At 34.6% G+C, this 23,891-nt stretch overlaps 1 protein-coding gene across 5 annotated transcripts in view; it reads right to left on the minus strand.

Annotated features, from left to right (window-relative positions):
• Positions 1-23,891, minus strand: part of LOC111059838 (hepatocyte nuclear factor 6) — a 113,385-nt gene that overhangs the window by 30,753 nt on the left and 58,741 nt on the right. For 3 of the 5 annotated variants that reach the window (XM_039441732.1, XM_039441733.1, XM_039441731.1), the window contains 2 exons: positions 16,492-16,561; positions 15,747-15,770 (listed from right to left, as the gene is read on the minus strand). In XM_039441732.1, the coding sequence (XP_039297666.1) occupies positions 15,747-15,770; positions 16,492-16,561 (94 nt within the window). The remainder of the gene's footprint in view (positions 1-15,746; positions 15,771-16,491; positions 16,562-23,891) is intronic. The other 2 variants (XM_039441729.1, XM_039441730.1) reach the window with 1 other exon arrangement.

Raw genomic sequence — 23,891 nt, forward strand, 5'->3', positions numbered from 1 at the left:
TTCTTGAGTTCTGTTACCCTCAGAAAGTGGGAATTGTTCCCCATGAAGCTCAAATACTGGATATATCCTCTCCTAAATGTAATATTTGTCTTTTTGTGTATTGTCGGTACGGTACTGATAATTCATTAAGAAGCTGATGATACATGATGAGAAAGCAGAAGGTGATTGTTTAAGTGAGGTTGCATCGCCAGTCCCTAAGGGAGGCCATAAGGGCTGAGTTTGGTGGTATTTGTCTCATCATTTACAGAGATCGCGTTCTATCAGACAAGTAGCTCTTAATAAGGTCAAGGAAGATTCCCCTAAAACTATATATCTGGAGTTAATCAAAAAGATAATCAGAAAAATAATCATGAAAGATAGTATCAACCGCATTTTTATATGTAATAAAACATCAATAGTTTATAGATTAGATTCAAGGTTCTGGGAGACGATATTAGTATAATTAATTAATTTACGGTGTTTTTACGTATTTGAAAGCCATATTTATTCTTATTTATTGAAGAAGAGCTTGCTCAAGAACAGTAAGAACAAGTCTTTTTTTGATTATTTTTTTCAAAAAGTTTTGCAAAATTACTGATAAGACTAATTGGCCTATAGTCACTGGGGTCTGAAGGATCGGATCACCTTGTTTGAAAAGCGATTTTAATCTAGCTCTTTTGAAGTGTTCAGCAAAATAAACTTCTTCAAAACATTTATTACAAATAATGGTTAGTGGTTTAGAGATTATATGATCTATTTTTTAATGATTGAATTACTAATATTATCTATCCCTGGGCTTGAATAATTTTCAGTTCCTTAATTGTAGATTCAACTTCATCAGAGTTGGTGAGCTTTAGGATAAAAGAGTTTAAAACAGGAGTGATATGTTTGTAATTGAAGTTTGTGAGATTATTCCTAGCCTAATGGGCCTGTCTTGATCCCACATTGGTGGAGAAATCATTCAAATTAGCGGCGTCAACTTCAATGTATCCAGTTTCTGTCCACCGTTGTGAACTATTATCTTTATACTTTTCAATCTTGGTTTTGTAATAAATTTCATTTGTTCTACTCATACTATTCAATGTGTTTATCTGTTAATCAAATCTACATTATAAGGGTATTTTTTAACCCCACCATGCATTTTATATCGAACGATTATTGATTCAACTATACCTTTTGTTATCCAAGGTTAGAGGGGATGATTTTTACAAGGAATTTTAATCACAGTTTTACAATCATTTATTGTTTTATCAAACGATTTAACAATTTCTCAACAAGTGTGTAAATGGTATCTTGATTTCCAAAAACAAAATTCCAATTTTCGTTCTCTAACTGCTTAACAAGTATACTGTAAGAGGTCTTAGTGATATATACATCCCTATCGGCAGTATTTGTTCGATTTTTATCATTGCCCAGGTGAATAGATACTGAATAATGGACGGTAATTGTCGTTTTGAGAATATTCCCTAACGAATAATTGAAACTATTATTGACATTTGAAATCGTATAGACAAATTGTTAAAATTTAGTACAAAGGTTAATCTAATATTATTTTTTGGTTTGGAGGAAGTTTTCCCTAGATTTCCAGGAACAACTGAACTTCAAAGTGTAAACTCGATAACACCTTAATCTCAGGTAATTGCGGTGCTGAATTAGATGGTTTATTTGCAGCAGTTATTCATTGAGTTTTCAATGCATTTTCCTATATTATTTCCTCAAGTAAATTCATACTTTAGAGGGTTGGATGTAAATGCTATGTATGTTTTCTACATAATTCCTATCTCAAATGTCAAAGAACCAGACTGAAATACAATAATACTCTTAATATCTTAACTATGTCTCTGTAAAATAACTGAAAAAATTAGGAATTTGTGCGATACTGCGCTACATAATTCAAATTAACCGGTGATTGAATAGACCCCGAAAGTCTCTTTTGACTTTTCGACGGAAGGAAAAATGCAGGCGAGCTAATCGAGCTTGCCGGCTAGTTGTAAATAAGTCTACTAAACTCAAAGCTCTGTTTCGAAAAATTTTATATTTGACAGCTAGAACTTTTTCTATATAGCTTAAACAACTCAATATATTTGAATAACTGCCATAATATAATAAAATAGAGAACAGAGTATTTTTCTCCTCCTAACTATGGAGAATATTGTCTTCTGAGTTTAGATATTATCAATGATCAAACTGGCATGAATAGAATTTGGTCTAGAACTTTTGGCATAAACCACTCCTCGACTATCAGTAGACATATAGACATGATTCTGTATATGAGATCTGTTTATAATATTGGTGTGGTAATCAACCCATTGCCTACGATGATGAAATCCTGGATTCCACCAAATCATATCGATTTTAACATTCAATTGGAAGTACTTTAATTATTTAGGGTAAACAATAACAAATCAAATCTATAATTTATTATAGTGAGGTCCAAGCGTGCAACACAATGCTCATTAATTAACTCAATAGCAGGAATTATTTCCTTGTAAATAAACAGAAAATGGAAATGTTTGGGGTGAATAAAGCAGGAATAAATTTGGACTAATACTCGGGGCAGTATTAAACTCGATGTTGATATAAAATCGATAAATTGTAAAGCTTCCTGTGAAAAATGTGCTCTCGATACTATGTTTGCTATTGATATTGTCAATGAAGGAGAGCTCTCACTTTTGTAAACATCATTTATGAAAACACGTCATATTTTTTTTAATTTCAAGAACCCTCGAATACAATGATTGTTTGCGACGGAAGTATTGTGTTCACTCACCAGAAGTAATACAGGGGAGGATATATATTGTTTGATTTTCTATTGATTAATACACAAGGACGTTTTGATTCAGTCAAGGCCAAGAGAAACATCTGTTCATCACATAAAAATTGAAAACCAAATGTGAGCTGTCTAATTGTTTTCACTTGTATGGTATTTTCTTCTTCAAACCCCTTCTATCAAAATAAACCCATACGTTATTGGGAATCTCTTTTTTTTAAACATCATGAGACTTTCATCCTTCCGGTATTTCCCTCCATAATGTATTGTGACTTTCCTGTGTAATTCCCTCGAATTGACCGGAAATCGAAGAATGTGCAAACACGAACCGCTCAATTAAGTAAGCATCGATTATTACAATATTTCAAATCACTTTCAATCACCATCCTTCATACATTTCATATGTGAATACTGAATTTGTATTTTATTTACAATATCGCAAGGTGAATTTCATCTGGTAACTGAGATTTTCATTTAGGATGGCTTAAAATAAACCTCTTCGACTTATTCCAATGCTGAAGGTAAAACTCATGTGGTGGGAGCTTCCACTTGTTAGAAAAGCGTGGTATAAGTGATATTTTTCCCAGGAGCATACATGCTTCTTCTGCCTTATTACATTGTCGAGTGTTTGAAGGTTTCGTGAGACAATCACTTCTCCATGTACCGTGGGATTAATGGTTTCAGTCTCCTGTTTCTCTTCCATAAAGAAAACGCTCTTGAAACGGTTTTTATTTCGGTCTTAATCCAAGTAGAAGGGATCAATTAAAGTGAATTAGCTGCATTCAATAATCAATGAAGAGTCGTTAAAGTCATTGCTTGTCGCAAATTGAGACGCAACTGTTAAACTAGCACGTGTGACACGATGCGAATTTACGATAATAGCGCTATCGTTGCAAGACACGATTCTTCGTTGCAAGACGTACCGAAATCATGAGAGATTGAAAACTTGTTCAATTGAATACTTGATTCAATGAAAATTAGACAAACTGAATCCTGCAGCCAGTAGTCTATCAGAATAGAGCTCAAGGAATCCAAACTAATTAGAAGTACTACAACATGCCTCAAGAGTGTAAGTGCTTCTTGGTTATTCGGATTAGCCAAGGTGTTTCAAACATTTGGATGATTGGAGTGAGGAGCAGGTACAACATGTTCTAATCTCAGCTGATGTATAGCGAGACACGTTTTGTGATGATGGGCCAATCTACTGTGTTTAATATAGGGCCTGCACGAAACACGTGTGTTTTACATTAAAAGCTTATGCATGATGCCAGCAACAGGAATCAATTTGACTCAAGGGATGAGTATCGTATATAAAATGAGGATGACGACACTTTTGGGGCTACTGGCGGAAAACTTTGAAATATTTTCCAATCATTCAAGTGAATTGCAATTCAGTAAAGATTCTGTAAACGCTGCTTCATAACTCAGTAAGTGAGTGCTTTTTAGATTCTCACACTTTTCCTTGAAAACAAATTTCAGTAACCTCAATTCAATCTATGTAAAAATTTGATCATTTGCTTACTTTTCAACGTATCAAATTTAGAATATATAAGCTAAGTATTAAAGGGGGGATTTTATTCTATCACAACCTTTGAATTCCATTCTACTGAATTACAAATAGCACGATCAAAACAGCCTTTGAAATTGTTTGACGGAAACTCTGGCACTGTATTTTTTAATTTTTCAATGAGTTACCCTATCACCTTTGATGTTGTTATACAAAAAATGTTGATAGATTCTATGCGATTGTTTTGATAATTGGATAATCTGATAATATCTTAACTTTCTCTTTCATTTTGCAATGTGAACAGCACTTTGCTGCTCTTAAGAATACCTGTAGCTATGAGTGCTTGTTTAACTACATTAACCCAAGCCTCTAGAAACCACTTGATCAATGTGAAATGTAGAAGCTCTTGTACATAGTTACTAAAGTCCGACAGTTCTGAATGTGGCGAGACGCGAGAGTCTTTGACTCAATGCCAACCTATCTTGAAGCTCTCACTTACTCAAACTACTCTGCCTAGAATTTCCTTGAAGCATTCTGAACTCCATACTTCGTTGCAGTCAATATTGACACTTCGATTTCATGTATGCACTTCAGTTTGAATCAATCTCCTTGCAACAAAAAAATTTTCCTGAATAATTTCCATAGAAATTAAATAACGCATCTCTATCGACGATAAATTTTTTCTGTGATAATACGTATACGTATGTGAATTTTGTAATACGTCAAACCTTCTGTTAGTAGTGTACACTTTTTCATTATTGTGTTTTGTTAATGCAAGAACATAAGCAAAGTGAGCCTGTCCTTATGTTCTTCATACAATTCGCACCACTTGAATGGACATACTTTCTTCAAATATAATTACTAATCTATTTTGTCTAATTGAAATTGGGAAACTACTTTGAAACGCAGAAGCACTGGGAAAACATAAATTATTTTGGTCATTCCTCAACAACCATTTCCATTTTTTCGAAAATTTGAGAAAAAAATTGAAACATTTTTTAAAAATTAACTCTTGAGGAAGTTCTAGAAATGAAAAAAAAACCTACTTTGTCCACAGGTTTATAACGATTCAGGCTATAACTTAATCGTGAATGATTCGTTGTTCTTGGTTTTCCTCGTTCTTACACCAGGTGCAGTCAAACTTATATTATCATATTTGAGTGACAGGAATCAGTTTGTCTTTAAAGATGGGGTTCTGTCAAATGGCAGATTATTGGAGTTTGGCGTTCCTCAGGGCTCTATATTGGGCCCCATTCTCTTCAATATTTATATAATTTACCAATTAATATTGATAGGAACTGTCTGGACGGTTACCTATTTGCTGATGACTTAGGTTTGAAAATAAATTGTCCATCCAAAGATGATCTTGAAAGAGAACGGAATCACAGTTATTGTATTCTAAAGGACTGGTGTGCAGCTAATAATCTGTCTCTTAATAAGGATAAAACCTCTGATATAATTTTTAATTTTAGAAAGGAGAAGGACACGACGCCTATCAAGTTTCTTGGTGTTATGGTTGATTCTTGTCTATCATGGGAGGCACACATTGATTTCTTGTCTAGTAAACTTGCTAAAGGCCTTTATATGCTTCGTAGACTATCTGTAACGGTTGATAGGCCTGTGCTGATGCATATATATTACGCACACATTCAAAGTCTCCTATCTTACGGAATAATGCTTTGGGCTAATAGTGTAAGAGCTAATTCAATCTTTGTCCTTCAAAAAAAGCTATTAGGATCATTTGTAATTTGCCTCTCAATGCTCATTGTAAACCGCATTTTATTGAACTAGGCTTACTGACATTGCCATCACTGTATGTTTTTAATATTCTTTGTTATGTACAAAAAAATTAGGAAAAATATGACTCAAATAATAATCACCATAACTTAAATACACGAAATAGACATAGACTTAGAATTCCTCAATACAGCCATACCAAATCGCAGAGAAACTGGCATTTCATGTCAATAAAGCTATACAACTCCACACCTGACAAGTTTAGGTTACTCACATATGCACAATTTAAAAATAAAATATGTGTTGATTAATGAATGTTTGTATACTGTGAATGATTTCTTTTTGATTAACTGGGTGCAGTTTCTGTAGTAATAGTGATTTATGAATTTATGTATTAAATTTTTATGTATGAATTTTGATTTCAAAATGTAATCTGACAAAGTCAATGTATTTCTTGTGAATATTGAATGACCAATAAATTCTATTCTATTCATCTTCTATCAATTCTTTTTTACTTTCCTTGCCCTATTACCATAGGTAAGGAAAGCATTGCTTTCCAAAAAAAAATTAAGGTACCCTAATTTCAAGTTTTCTATACGTTTCAAGGTCCCCTGAGTCCAAAAACATGATTTTTGGGAGTTGGTCTGTGTGTGTGTGTGTGTGTGTGTGTGTGTGTGTGTGTGTGTGTGTGTGTGTGTGTGTGTGTGTGTGTGTGTGTGTGTGTGTGTGTGGTGTGTGTGTGTGTGTGTGTGTGTGTGTGTGTGTGTGTGTGTGTGTGTGTGTGTGTGTGTGTGTGTGTGTGTGTGTGTGTGTGTGTGTGTGTGTGTGTGTGTGTGTGTGTGTGTGTGTGTGTGTGTGTGTGTGTGTGTGTGTGTGTGTGTGTGTGTGTGTTGTGTGTGTGTGTGTGTTGTTAGGATCCGACAATAAGAAATTCAATGAAATTCAATTCAAGATGGCGGAAAAAATGGCGGATAATTACTAAAAAACCATGTTTTTCACGTTTTTCTCGAAAACGGCTCTAACGATTTTCTTCAAATTTGTACCATGGATAGCTATTTATAAGCCCTATCAACTGACATGTGTCTCATTTCTGGGAAAATTCCAGGAGCTCCGTAATACTCTTGAGAAAAATGGCGGATAATGACTAAAAAACCATGTTTTTCACGGTTTTCTCGAAAACGGCTTCAACGATTTTCTTCAAATTTATACCATAGATAGCCCTATCATAGCCCTAGATAGCCCCACCCCCATTCATAAGCCCTATCAACTGACATGAGTCTCATTTTTGGGAAAATTTCAGGAGCTCCGTAATATTCTTGAGAAAAATGGCGGATAATTACTAAAAAACCATGTTTTTCACGATTTTCTCAAAAATTACTTGACCGATTTTTTTCAAATTCATACCCTGTATAGTTATTTATCAGCTCTATCAACTCACTGGCATGAGTCTTTTTCCTGGGAAACTAATGGGGGGTCCACCCCATCCTTGAGAAATGGACTTTGTAACCTCCTTCTCGTGCATGAGGTAGGTAGGTACTAGGTAGAGCAGTTTATAAAAAGAACACAGTCATAGTCGAGATATTTCATCTGTAGAACAGCTGTTTTGACGAATTTTGAAAAAAATCATCGAATTTCACAATTTACACAAAAGAAAAAGTACTCTGAAAACAATTATATATACACATATAAAGTAGTCTGATCGTATTTGCAAATATTTTACCGCCAATCGTCATTATGTATTCCCCTAAATTATTCTCGTCTAAGAATGAGGCTTACAGATCAATGAGCAAGGGAAGTTGTGTGAGTGTACCACACCAGATTTTTCCAACGTTCTATCTTCCATAATCCTTATAATCATGTGTTTCTTCTTTTAACCTGATACTATAATATGAATCTATCATCCTCCTGGCTCACTTTGCTATCCTCCTGGTTTTATACTTTCTGCTTCTCGTTTCTCCTTTACTGTGTTTTGTGATTTTAACTTTCTGTATATATTTTGAAGCGCCGTGAGGAATAATGAATTTAAACTCTTTCAATAAATTTGTACTTGAGAAGGTGAAGAACGTTGTAAGGAAAATGGTTTACTGGTTTATTCATGGGAGAATGAATTATAAACAATTTCTACTCGCGTCTAGAGCACAAAATATTTTGACTTTTGGTTTAGTAATTTCTGCAATCTGATGATGATTGATGCATGGGATGTACTGCTTCGCGCTCATGTGTAAGATACTCCACAGCGTTTCACTTGAAATTCAAACGAGAAGGAATTTCCAGTACATTGTATATGAGTATTCCAATTTCCTTGTTTATTGTTGTACCATATGCGTGAATGCTTCCTCCGTGTAATCCGAAATAGACCATCGGCCACAAGGCTGATTTCCTGGTTTCATATCTAGAACATTACAATTTCAACTAAATTGAGCAAGAAACTAGCCGGCGGACTCGCTCGCAACGATCACTTTACTCATTTCATCGATTACATCAATCAATACTGGAATTAGTGGTCCAATAGTAATTATATTGAAGCATGTGGCAATCATAGCATCACGAGTATCCGTGCGATGTATCAGTTTTCCTCGTACCATTAATTAATCCATGCTAAATTATCTCAGTTATGTATGTTGCGGCAGGGCTGGAAAGTTAGACGAGCAACGAGCATCGAACAAGGATAACACTCAATTTATCCCATCTCGTCTGTCTCTGTTCTTCAATGGCGTAAATATGATCTCATTTCTCACTCAGTAATAATGCTATAAGGTCATTTAAACCATTCAATCAGTGGATACGAGTATCAAATTCCATGACGGAAATATTCGCATCATTTTTTAATATCGAATGAGATATTGAGATGGGACGTCATTGAAAAACACAAATCGAATGAGATATTGATAGATTTGAGCCGGGCTTTTGAGAGTATCCATCATGGAAAATTGTTGGATAAGTAAACCTTCTATGGTGTTAAAAATAAGGAACTTAAACTTATCCAATCATACCTAATTAATAGGAAACAGAAAGTTGTGGTCGCTGACACCTCAGAAAATTCTCAATATAAGGAAGTACTAGCAGGTGTTCTTCACGGCTCCGTACTTCCTGTTTCTGGTTTTTATGAATGACCTTCAGTCCAATGTTCACACTTTACCTGTGCTCTATGCAGACGATACCACTCTGATTAATTCTAATGTAAGTAGGAGGGTTGTACGGAATATGCTAAACCAATCCTACGTTGATGCAAAGCAATGGTTCACTTCAAACGACTTGTGCATTAATGAGAGCAATACAGAAGAAATATTCTTCTCACTCAATAATAATGAATTAGCAGATGTTGGTGTCACCTCTGTTAAGCTATTGGGTATGAACTTGGATTCAAAGCTTGATTGGCATATGCATATCACGGAATTATGTAAAAGACTGGCTAGAGTTACATTTTTGCTCCGAAAATTAAAATTCTGCGTTAGCCATCAAGTTTAAAAAAAAACACTTATTTATCTGTTGATACAGCATAGTACATTCGTTATATTAGAATGCTACATAATATTTCCACTTTCGCTAAAATTGGCATAAAATCATGATTTTTATTTCCAATATAAATTTGTTATCATTCTTCATGAACAGTGATCCATGTGGAGAGTAAAACACACTTTTTGTAAAGAATGTAGACTACTGTTATTGATTGAAGGCTTAGTCTGTTTAGTCTCAAATAGTCTCTTTAGTATCAGCTAAAGAATCCATTTAAAGAAGATGTCTGAATCTTTACTATTCAGGATTTCCGATCTCAGTTGCCAATGGTATTTGCACAGTGGAAACGACTCACAATGAAGAATCCACGGTCTTCCATAGTAACGTACAGTCAATAAGAAATAAACTTGGACAACTCGAGATTTTTCTTCATTCAAAGTTTACACACATTTTATGTATTAACGAACATTGGCTTACAGAGGAGGAGCTATCACTGTATGTCCCATCACAATTTGTTTTGGGTAGTAATTATTGTAGAAAGTCTCGTACGCATGGGGGCTCGGCCATATTTATCAGGGAAAACTTGAGTTTTGATGTTATCGATGTGAAAAATATCAGTGCAGATTCTGTTTGTGAAGCATGTGCGGTGCATCTGACAAAACTGAATATGGTTATTCTTACTGAATATCGTACACCAGACTCTGATGTAAATATTTTTATAAGCAGAGTAGAGGACATACTTTTAATAATCAAGACAACTAAAATTAGATATCTTGTACTAACCACTGACTGTAACATGAACTTATTAGAGACTGTCACATCAATTATTCAGGATTTTCTATTGCTGATGAAATCTTTTGATCTGTATCCAACTGTAAATGAACCTACAAAGAACTCCTCATGCTTGGATAATATATTTATCAATTCTTTTTCTAATAAATTAGAATATACCATGCTCGAGCAGAATTTATTATCAGATCAAGCCGGTATATGGCTTACATTAAAGTTAGATCATAAGGAATTTAATAGTAAGAGTAGTAGGAAAATAGTAAAATCCAGATTGGTAGCAGAAACAAGATTAAGGAATTGCAGTCCTAGTCTGTTGAATATTAACTGGTCTTTTCTATTCAGTAGGCCTATAAGTGATGTTAACCTGGCTTTTAATCAATTCTTGAAAAGTGTGTTGTCAGTTTTCAATAAGAAATGTCCAATTGACCAGTGAAGGCTGGTAAATTTAAGAATAATAGATGGTTTAATCAGGATCTTGGTAATATTAGAGCTGTATTGATATTATATTATAATAGGTGGAAATCGACAAGCAGGGAGGAGGATAAGAAGAATTTTAAAAAATATAAGAAATTGTATGCCTCTGCAATAACAAAAGCAAAAATAGAGGCGAATGATGTGTTAATTGAGGAATCTAGAAACAAGTGTAGTGACATGGAATATTGTCAAGAGTGAGCAGTGTAAGAGAACACCAAAAAAATTTCCATTTCTGCAGAGGTTTTTAACAGTTATTTCATAAACTCAAGCATGCTGACAAGTAATGGGGAAGTTGATGGTGTACCCAGTCATCTTGAGCTACTTGAAAAGTTTGTATGGGAACGAAGTGAGCGGGAAGACAATTTTCATTTAGGGCAGATAGATTCTCCCACCGTTAGGACAATTGCTATGCAGTTGAGTTCATCACGGACTGCAGATGTGTATGATCTATCTAATTATGTTATAAAGCACATTATTGATGCAATACTGCTTCCTCTCACTCATTTAATAAACCTGATTTTTGTAACTGGGGTTTGCCCAGACGCTCTGAAATTGACAAAGATAAAAAGGGGGACCACAGTAAACCAGAGTGCTATAGACCCATTGCCATAATTCCTATTGTAAGCAAAATCATTGAAATGTGTGTATTGATTGAGCTTTATGGGTATTTTACATCTAAGGGTTTATTGTATTTCCATCAATATGGGTTTAGACCAAAGCATTCCACAGTCATGGCGATTGAATCTGTGGTAAATGAAATACTGAAAGGCTTTGAAAAGAAATTAGTAACTGGTGCGAGATTGATAGATTTGAGCCGGGCTTTTGAGAGTATCCATCATGGAAAATTGTTGGATAAGTAAACCTTCTATGGTGTTAAAAATAAGGAACTTAAACTTATCCAATCATACCTAATTAATAGGAAACAGAAAGTTGTGGTCGCTGACACCTCAGAAAATTCTCAATATAAGGAAGTACTAGCAGGTGTTCTTCACGGCTCCGTACTTCCTGTTTCTGGTTTTTATGAATGACCTTCAGTCCAATGTTCACACTTTACCTGTGCTCTATGCAGACGATACCACTCTGATTAATTCTAATGTAAGTAGGAGGGTTGTACGGAATATGCTAAACCAATCCTACGTTGATGCAAAGCAATGGTTCACTTCAAACGACTTGTGCATTAATGAGAGCAATACAGAAGAAATATTCTTCTCACTCAATAATAATGAATTAGCAGATGTTGGTGTCACCTCTGTTAAGCTATTGGGTATGAACTTGGATTCAAAGCTTGATTGGCATATGCATATCACGGAATTATGTAAAAGACTGGCTAGAGTTACATTTTTGCTCCGAAAATTAAAATTCTGCGTTAGCCATCAAGTTTAAAAAAAAAACACTTATTTTGGATTGTTCCATTCTATTCTATCATATGGTGTTTACCTTTGGGGGAACTCAACCCATACATCAGGGCATTTTTGTGGCAGAAAAAAGCGATAAGAATCATAAGTAACCTTAGTGTTTGGGATTCATGCAGATAAGCTTTTAGACAGCTGAATATTATGACCCTACCAGCACTTGTCATTTATCAATATCTGTTACAGGTGAGAAAAAAAATTCCCAGTTTTGATACCCAGTCAAATACCCACAATTTCAATACTAGGAATAGGGAGAATTTAACAGTGCCTCACGCTCGACTGAGGAAAACTTTCAAAAGCCATTATTTCCAGCAAATAAAACTATTCAACAGGCTGCCGCTAGAAATTAGAGCGCTTCCAGTTGGTCAGTTGGTTTCAGGATGGTATTTAGCAAGTGGGTTACATCTAAGTCCTTCTATACAGTGCAAGAGTTTCTTGAAGGTGATTTGTTATTAATGTCTAGCAAAGTAGAGTTTGTATAAGTATTTTTCATAAAATAAGCATATTGTGATAATGTTACACTTGTGGTACAGTGTTGAGTGTTTTAGTTAGTTTTGAGTTTTGCTTTTTTGTTTGACTGTATTCGGTTGATTCAGTTGTTGGTTGTATTGTCACTTGGTAATCTTTTGTTTGTATTGCTATTTCCGCCAGTGATATGATTATGTTACTTTTATTGTATTGTTTGTATTGTGACTTTTGCCTATTACTGCACTGTATATGTTTATTGGCAATAAAAAATATCTTATAGGCTATCTTATATCTTAAAGTTAAATTTATGGAATATTGTTATACTTTCTGGCAGATTTATCACAGAGTTGGATAATGTTTTTTAAACATGTTGCAACGATCTCATTCATTTGAGAGGAGGGATATGCAATGAAGAGCGCCCTTATTCAAAGACAGAGATACCTGGCAAGAGATAAGTTCAGTTTTACGTCATTCCACTCCCCTCGTGACGTCAGACTCCCTTTCAACTACGGAATTCAAATATAAGCGATGCTACTTTGTCATTCTACCTTGTCATTCATGTTGTTGCTGAACCTGAGGCTGCACTGTTCTACACTTTGTGAACAAATAATCGCATTAGTGTTCACAGTAATTGCAAGTACTACGTGATAAAAACTATTCATTCTATGGCAAGTTCGATTTCCAGCCTTCCGAGTTGAAATTTAGCTACGCTTACATTTCATTTTCCAACTCTCTTGAACCCAACTATTTCCGTTTCAGATAGTATTATAATATTCAGTAAGCGCTCCTATTTTCAAAAATTTCTTCACCTATTCATTTATTGTCAATAAATGAAGTTTGAGTTTAAGCTGTTGAAATTTGATCTTGATATAATGTTAAGAGATAAATTATGGGATAACATTATCTTGCTCATATTTTGCATGAATACTATGTGTGAAGATTCAACAGTAATTTTCACAAACCTGCTTGAAACATAAGTTGGAATTAATAGTCCAGAGTTTAAAAATTGAGTTCAAAATAATTTGGCGGAAACATACATTCTCGTGCAGTCATTATTTTTAATTCAAACGTATGTTTCTATATCCACTTGGAATAAATTTATCATGCTTCTGAATAACCTTTATTCATTTCAGCTATGGGGTAGGTAGCTGAAATGTTAATTAGATGTTACAATTATACATTGTATGAACATTATAGAGTTGGAAAGTTAAAATGACGGGTACAACAACAGAGTATCGAATAGTGTAATAAGTAATATAGTGTATTACATCCTATACACTCTAGGTAAAACAAGTTTAACTTATGTTTTTTGGAGGAATAATTTATGACAGTTTTCAAATTTCTTTGATTGAAACAAATCTGTTATCTAGCAGGGGAGCATAATTATTTTCTATGAGTGGAAAGTGCACCATAATTCAACATTCTTGATACTGCACGCCAATTTTTAAAATATTCAAGCTCAAACATAATTTGGTTCACTTATCTATGAGTTACTCATAAAATAACTTATAAAAACTTATAAGTTGTTTCTGGTTGTACGGACAGAGTTTAAAATACTGAATGTTCTGTGAACGCAAAACAGATACGTCCAGGCAATGAATGCTCAAAAAAAGGTATGAATGGAAAAGTTTGGATGACAATTTTTGACCTTGTAGTTCAGTTCAGGGTAGTGAGGAGGTTAACATATCAAAAGTCCCTACCCCTGCCCCCTGTGCTGAGAGGGTGGGTGTGGCTCAAATCATTTCTTGATTTCTTGCATAAATCTCGGAAGGTGAGTTTGATAGGTGAGGTGGTAAGTGTGGTAAGGTGTGTCTGGTACAAATCATTTCTTGATTTCTTGCATAAATTTCGGAAACTATGCATTTTAAAGACATGATTATATCATACAAAATTGAAGCTCACATAACTTCCTACAATATTTACCTAAAAACTTATTTCTGTATCTGTATTCTGTATATAATTTTCTAGATATCCGCTCTTAAAGGTGTGACATTTTTGAAAAAAAACTCGTTTACCTCCAATTTTATCTATTCTTGCAAAGTCATAGTTAGTCATGCCGGTGGAAAGCTTTCTTCCCAAGATACAAGTGGTATATTGTTTTATAAAACTGAAGATTTCACACTCTCACTTAACACTAAAGCTGCTGCAACAGTCGTAGGAAAATGCGTAAAATTGTGAAATTATACATCAAATTGCAGAGAATTTAATGCCCTATAAGCTCATAATCAGCATGGATTTTATACATCAATTCTCAATAATTACATAAATTCGATTTTACATCATCTTTGAAAAGTTCTAAGAGCATACGTAGCAGAAAGATAGAGGCAAACGGGGTTTTTTGTTAATGTTACACCTTCAAGAGCGGATATCGGGAAAATTATAGAAGATATAGAAAAAGCAAATTTTATATAGAATAGTCATATCCGTAAGATGCATAGTTTCCGAAATATATACAAGAAACCAAAAAAGGCACCTTTGAACCACTTAACTCTTAGCACAGGGGATAGGGGTGGGGATTATACATATGTTCACCTCCTAAACAGAACTGCGGGGTCAAAAATTGTCTCTCAAACTTATCCCTCTATAGCCCTTCGTTGACCGGACTAACTATATACTACTACTGTAATTTATTTCTTTCAATTTCGTAGAAAGGACCCGTGAGAAGCTATGATTGTGGAATAATAAAATCAAGCTCTTTAAATCATATTTTTTCCAAGTATGATAGCGGAGGAATGAGATATTTTGTTATGATCTCCACAATTTACTACTAATGTAAAAAATAGAGTAGATTAGACGATACCTATTTCGAATAAATGGAGTTTGATAACTCTCCAGTAGTTATTTACTGGAAATTACTCTCAATCAACAATAATCGAATCAGTGTCAAGATTTATTCAAGAATAGAATCACTTCTTGAAGTCAATCACGATGTCATCAATTTTTCACCAAGTAAGTGATAATTGTTACAATCAAATCGTTATCTTGTATGTTGAATAAAATTCATTAATGATGAAAGGATAATATAATGATTTTATTCTACTCTATTTCATGAAATTATGAGGGAAATGACTCCTTATCAAGTTTAGTGGTATTAGCATGGAAGTACAAATATATCTATCTACTCACGACAAGTTGGCCAAAGAATTTTACTTACTGCCTCGTTGTGGAATCTGTGCAGCTGAAATAGAAAACAAAAACACCAATTACACATTGATTTCATTTCAATTCATTCATCATTCACATATATAAACATATCAGTCAATTATATAGATAACAACAGCAAAAACATCGATAATAATATGATTCGAACGATGATGATTGATGATGAAAAAATAGTACCTTGAATTAGGGCATATTCAAGTAGTAAATATACATATCAATAATGAACAGAGAACATAGCAACACATAGAACGACAACCTCTCCACTACGATATAAATATATATATTTATTTATAAGAATTTGAAGACTAAGAGATAAAAGACCTACTCCAACCAGCGTAACTTCCAGGAAACTGAGGCGGTTTTTGAAATGAAATCTCTATCGACCGGGCAACGGGCAAATAACGGCTACAAAATGAGAAATAATAGCGGTCTGAGTACGTTGAACACAAAGCTATCTCCAGATAGACATCAAATATCAAATAATGGGATTTGCGACGACATTTATATATTCATCTTATATATAGACAATGGTAACAGTGATAACGAGGAGAGCCCGATTTCGAACCTGAGCTATACTTTTCTAACCAACTAACAAGATGCAACATGGAATACACATCGGTACAGGTTGGCTCATGCACTGAAGCGAACGGGATATCGAACATCAAGGCAAGGTTAGGATGGAACTAAGCGCAATCAGACTATAGATTTATGACATTCTGGTTTATCAAGAGACTCACAAGCACGACGAGGGTGTTTTCCTTCGTTTCGTGTTGACTGCTCTCACGTTAACATTGCGCATCTGGCAGTCTGCAATGCAAACAAGAGTCGAGTCAGTTAACAACAACATATAGGCGCTCCGGGCAGCGCTCTGTCCTCAATAACATCAATCAAGCAATATTAACACCTTACATTAACACCAAAACAAACATCAAGCATCCCTTTCTCGTTATCACTGCATCACCAGACATCAACATAGTAAATCGAGTTTTATAAAAACTGTTGGTATGGTCCAATTTTTTCAGGCATTGGAATAATCATTATTCTGTTTAGTCAATTATATTCAAGACGAAGTTTAATCCTGGTTGGTTTCTTCAAAAGTTTCTTCAAAGAGATATCAATAGTAGTTTCTTTTATCTACTCCTGAGTTCAAGAAAAGAATTAATTTGTTTGAATGCCCTCAAAGTTTGTGTGAAAGTTATATCACCACTCGAAAAACGTTGTTAGGTAATATTCCTATCTGATTCTACATGTAGTTTCAATTTGGAAAACTACGTACTACGTACGTAGTCAAATCCTAATTCTTCGAACATTTAGAGGTATATTGATAGAAGTTTGTTAAAATCTATTTCATAAATCAACACATGATTTGAAGTGTGGTTTAATTCCTCAAAGTTTAAAACAGAACTCACTCGAGCACGTTGATATTATTACAGTTGTTAATAACGCAGGGATCCAGGTAGAGGAGACTTATTATATAGTTGAGACTGCATTTGTGGGAGTAGAATACAAATATCTGACTGCATTTGATAATTTATTTTTAGTTGGGTACTTCTTGGGTTTGAATCAAGTGCAGATTATTGTCTCATATGCTTTGAAAGTACCTATATTTGGTGTTTTGAGCTAGTCCCTCAACATGGACATGTACCAGATCATGGCTTATCTACAATTCAGTACCAATTCCACCTGACTAGAATATCTAGTGACTTAGTTTATATGATCTTATTACACTATATTCTTATCAAATATTTAACCGAGTATTGTTGAGAGAATCAATTCAATTGATTTTTTGTATTTTTGTTCTTGTTGAGGGTTTTTGTCTTTTAACTGGGCATTGCTGTCCCAATAGAACATAAATATATATTAAAAAAAAAAATAAAGACTGGATCAATGCAGAACCGTGAAGGTTATGGAGCACGGTTAACTACAATGCAAACACTATTTTTATGATAAGGAATCGTTTCTTCTGAAATTATGATAATAATATCCGAATTGAGGTTATTCTAATAATTGTCGATAGCAGATAAACGAGCAATCAATTACCGAGCAGACGAATGATATGGTGTTATTTGATTTCAACCACAAGTGAAGTACGCAGTCCTTGACTTTCAATCGATCAGATTTCTGTTCACTTGACACGATGGCAATGATGAATGAAATCTCAATCGGATCTAAACTGCATTCACAGACGAAGAATTGGGTAGCCGAAGTTTGGAGCAGCTGCAGTTTTGGATTACAGCTGCCAGGGCATTTGCGAAGGGTGTCAGGGCATGTGCCTGCGAAGAGCATAAACTGGTAGTACTAGTCCAGTAGCTTTTGCAAATTGAGGAGGGAAAGGATGCCTGCTAGAAAGGTGTTAAATGATTTATTTTTTGGCTAAGCAGTGCGAGATTTCAAACTTGATTTGTAGCCTATCATGAAAGATTTAGAAATCATGATGAATTCTCAACCTGTAATGTTTATTGAATAATGAAAGTGGTTGAAAATGTACTCTAGTAAATTTTCTAGTACTTTATCATACTCTAGTACAATCTGAGTATGATTTTTTATGAACTGGCTAGTCATTCAAACGAGTGATGATCTAAGAAATGTTTTACTCTTATCCTTCTTTATCATTTTCTTTCCTTAAAATTATTATATTATAATTATATTCTCTTATATGATTTACTATTATCATGATAAATTCTTAACTTATATACTATTATTATTCCTTTTGTAACTTCCATTGTTCTAGAAATCGAATAGCATTCATTTCCAGCTCTTACGTATAAAGAGAATAACATAAATCCCCAGTAAGCAGAAAAAATACATATTCCTCAAACTGCATAGCCTTTATAGGATGTTTTTATTATAGTGCTATCGCAAATAAATATTCTGTGGTCATTCAAAATGAAAAACCTTATTCTTCTATGTTCTATTTTTGTACTTTTCTTGGAGTCATAATAATCTTTCATCCATTCATGTATCAATTCAGAATAGCTTTAAACCAAACGGAATTATAATTGACAACACCAACGATCATAGTCCTAACTTTTATTGGATTCAGCTTAAAATATGAAACTTATTCCTAGGTGAGAAATTTTCAACTTAATAAAATACAATTTATACTTTTCCAATGAATGATAACATGCCAAATTATTGATGATCACCTAACTTATTGGATAGTGTTGTTCACTGGCATCATACAGTGATGCTATCACCTTTCATTAATTTGGTAAGAGCTCATATGTTGAGTCCAAATTGTTGTTCGGTTTTCCAGTACCGGTACTCATTACATTGTTCAACAGTCGATATCAGTTCAACAATATATATTATATTGGGAGGGAGTCCGGTCTCACAAAATCTTGAACTATCATGCGATAAACTAAAAAAATTATGAGCTAATGAACTAAAAATAGTGTAGGGGCCTCTCTGGCTCCAAATTTTCCATGCCATGTAAAAAATAAGAAAGGTAGTAGTTCTCTTAAAGATATGCCATATATGCATCAAAGCAACCTTAAGGTTTTCCTCCTAGAAATAGAAGTATGTCTCAGTAGGAATTCATCCTCGACCCAAAACACTTTTAACAAGATTGAAAAGACTCTCTACATGTCTTGTGGTTTGGGAAGCAGAAAACACGGAAAATACGTTAGTTTTTCGCCAGAGAGGAAAACCTGAAACCAGCGAGTAATTTTTTTCTAATTTCTGTAAACCGCATAAGAGGTCAGAGAGCTGTAGCATTGTAGCATTGATAGGTCGGCCTTGCCAATAAAGCGAATAATGGAATAGTGGTGACGGGTAGAGGGGTAAAAGGCCTGTCACAAGTCCAGATTAGCTGTTGAAAATTTTCAGCACTGGGGAGAGAAAAGAGTGTAAAAAGGAGTGTGTGGTTGTTAAAAGCTTCGTGGGATTCATCACACCTGCTCCGCTTCTCAGCCACTTCTATTTTCTTCACATTGCTAAGACAGACAGAACTACACCGTACTCCCTCACCACTCCCCGCCATCCGACCGTCGCTTTTGGGTTTCCAAAGACTTCACTTTTCTCCTACTGACTGACTTGTTCTGTTCTCTTCCACCTTTTTTCCTCTCTATTTTCGGGTTTCACCCATTATATATCTCCACACAGCTTCTATAAGGATTTATACTCTTTCAATTCTTACAAGAGCCGCATCCTATCAAAGCGAACAATGAACTATTGACAAAATAAAATACTACATCGATTCCTATCTCTTAACTCTTTCAATTGAGATAAATATCATAAATTCGTTAGACTTCGGCTAATTGACAATTCACAGGCACTAGATCCATTTTTCAATGAGTATTATAATATTGTTTTACCTGGCTGATTAAGATAATGTGTTAGAGCTTGCGGGGCACATCAAAATGGGTTCAGGACCGATCATGTTGTAACCTATTTATTAATAATGCTGTCAAAGTTGAAACGAATGATTAATAATTCTATTGTTAGATATTTTTCATCATTTCGTTTTGTATTCATATAATTGAGTAATAGCCGCCTATACATATATAAATAACTACTACGATATTCATGTTTTTGAAATTTTTATTGAATTGGAATGAACCAATCACTATAATCAACTCAATATCAGATCGATTGGCATCGTTAATCAGAATATCAAATCATTGTTATAAACATAAAAAAAACCACACCGATTGATGATGAAATTTCAAGTCAAATCCAATTTTATCATGCTACCGATAAGATCACCTCTGCAGGAATGAAAATTCCCTGACAGCTGAATGTATCCACTTTTGAATCACAACACCAAGTTCCTTAATTAGATTCAACCAAAATGAATAGAAGATATCGATCACCTCGAGAATAAAATCAACTTGTGTTGAACCTCATTTAAATAATTATTGATTAATGGAATAGTTGGATAACTGAAATTGTAAATTATGCTGCGCAAGCCTTTGATCAGCGCTTATGAACCATCTAACAAAGCCCATCAACTCAATTTCCCCTTTTCAACAATGCTGGCCGCAGCTACTATACATAATACAAAGCTTTTAATCAATTTAGCCAATCAACAAGATTTCCTGTTCTTATATGAGATGAAAGATTCCAGTTAATCAGGAAAATGAATCAATTTTGTTTAACCACATGTGTTGAAATTTCCATCGAGCCAACCGAGATATCACAAGGGAACAAGAGTTAGAGGAATGATTTATCTATATGCGGTAGGGGTATGAATTTTATGAGGTTCATTCAATAAATCTCATATTGGAATTTATAAGCTCAACCTGTTAAGAACACTGTCATTGTATTGATAGATGAATGAACACTGTTCAGTATTTCCTGAGCCATATTATGACGACGTCACACTGTTTCCAAGTGCGTACAAATGACGAGGAGTGCGAGAGTGTGGATGGCTACTATGCCAACGCTCGCCTTCACTTGCCTTGTCTCCGATTTTTTAGAGACGTTCCGAGCAAAGGCAAAACAAGCGAAGACGAGCGGCGACCCGAGCTTCCATGAATAAATCTATTCCATCCACACTCTAGTCAACCATTGCGTGCTTGCGGCAAGCGACTCGGCAAAAGTGTGGCCTAGGCATAAAGAGTGTCAGAAGAGCTCTCAACTATAGATTGCTTCTAGAACCATAGAAAAATATGATATAATTTAAAGTTGGTACAACGTACCAGAGTTATCTTCTTTCAACCTGTAAAAAATCACCTAATCATTGCTTTTGTTGAAGAGTATTAGTGTTTAATTTTAGCTGATGAAATTGATCTCGACTATAGGTATCGATGTTGAAACTTTCAGACTGTCACCAATAAATTAGCAAACAATTTCGAAAGATTGTATAAAAAGGCTGCAGTCTACCGGGGAAAAATTCTATTATTCATAATTCTATGCACCACATAGTGCACCTTCATACCTCAACTACCAAACATCATTATTCTACTTTTTTCATAAAGGTAAAACTTCTTCGAATCTTAATACTAATGAGCAGCTTCTTCTAAATTACTGAAAGGTTTTGGGAGAGTAATCCTCCTACTTGTTTAAATTTCAGTATAGTACTACTCTCCAAAATGGCATTATTTTAAAATGTGTTTACAAAATATTGATTGAGCTCCTACTATCAGTAAGTCATCACTCATCGAACAAGAATTAAATCCCCGGTTATTTGTTCGACGGAGAAAGTGAAAGCTCAGTAGAGGGAATCTACTCTAAGCTTGTGTTAAATCGAGTTCAATGCGTATGTATGATACAGCAGACAGCATACAATGCATGATGATGTTGCGCAGATAGGATATGAAGTGATATTGCTCTGTTACAAATTCATCATCATCCATCGCTCGTTTTAAGCTCCTGCGAACGGCTACTGTATTTCGGGCAAGGGCAACCCTGTTTTCCACCTGAATAGTCAGCACCGAAAGTGAGTCGATTAAACACGGTCGGTTGGCTCTAATCACTGTGAGGAAACCCTGTATAATTTTACTTTTATTTTTCTTGTTATAAGCACTCTTATCATTTTGCCTGGTACTTCCTGCCCTAAATACTCAAGCGGAAGAGCTCTGTTACATCGTTTTGCACAGAATTTGAATGACTTACACGTGTTACACGGGATAACTGGGATGAATTCGAATCGAGGCAATTACCTGGTTAATTCTCTGTGAACGATTTGAAAATGACAGAGATTTGGTTGCATCTGTGGAGCAGCTCCATTGTTCCCTGTTGTATGCTCGAAGGCATGGATCGCTTAGTAACTTCTTTCTACTGGAAAAATCCATTGCAATTTGGTACACGCGTACTCCATCCTCAGTAGTCTCACTATTACGAGTCCCCGCTATTTCCAATGTTGAGAGTTTAGCACGTGAAGACTCCACCAGTTCATTTCTCACATACGAGCAACTGCCCATACGTTAAGCTCTAATAAATTCAAGTAGGTGGCTTATGACTACATACATAATACTTGTGGTTATGTTGGAAGAGACTTATTTGAACTAGAATTTGTAGACTAATTGAGAATTTACAAGATCGTTATCATCCATACTTGTATTATGTTGTGTAATGAAGGTTTCAGTTGAGCGTGGGTAATGAGACGGGATGATCGAACCGAGTAGGGCAGTTCCGGTAGAAAAAATTAAAGAATGCCACAAGTAGAATACCACAGTGTTCAACGTAATTTATAGAAGTAGCCTAGATGTAATTACTTCAACTCCTTAAATATTCTTCTACTATAATGATCTTAGTTCCAAGCATTGACTTACTATCCGATCATTCATTCAGTACTGACTAATAAGTAACATTGACTCAATAAACATCACTGGTCTCTTCTTCTATAAATAATTCTGCAAATTTTCCTTTTTCTTCTGCATTTCGTTTAAAGAAGTTTATGGTTAGCTGTAAACATACCATACTATGATAGCCATATCACTGGGTTGAAAATCCAGAGGTTCCAGGCCTAATTCTAGGTATGACCAGGAATATGAAATGTTGAGGTTTGTTTATATAAGTAGCAAGATACTGGAAGTCGAAGACTAACTAGAAACTAGGTTATCATCAACTTATGCAAAAGTATAATCTCCATCAATACAGTGATCTCATCAATAATCATTTCTATCGATACGTAGGGATTAAAAGAAAGAAATTCTTTTGAAAGAATTGGCATGTAGCTGTAATATGACAGGCAACATGTATAGTGTACATTATGCAGATATTTAAGACTTATGTGTGTTCAATGGAAAAAATTCCAGGTAAATAGATCTACTTAAAAATTGAATAACGATTCGTATAGTGCACTTCAAGATAAAAAAGAATAGTTTTTGATCTGTTGGAGAACTAAGAATGATTACCTAATCCACATTTCTATCATTTACCCAAATTAGAAATAAGAGAAGTTATGGACTTCTTTACAATTCCTAGTTCACCATTTACCACCATTTTGCGGAATTCATAGATCAATAATAATTATTCACAAATCTCTATCATATGATTTGTATTAACTGAACTTATTTTCAAACTCAAAAGTATCATGTGATTAATATAAGAAATGTTTGGAACAATTTCTATGTGAATCAGAAAAAAATAAACTTGGGCAGTGCTCAAATTGCATGCGTTTTCTTGTGGAAATCGATGGTAAGAGTACATACTAAAAATTACGTAAGATCCAGCTTTTTTAAACATATTG

This window comes from Nilaparvata lugens, chromosome X, assembly GCF_014356525.2.
Source record: "Nilaparvata lugens isolate BPH chromosome X, ASM1435652v1, whole genome shotgun sequence".
NCBI classification, from domain to species: Eukaryota; Metazoa; Arthropoda; class Insecta; order Hemiptera; family Delphacidae; genus Nilaparvata; species Nilaparvata lugens.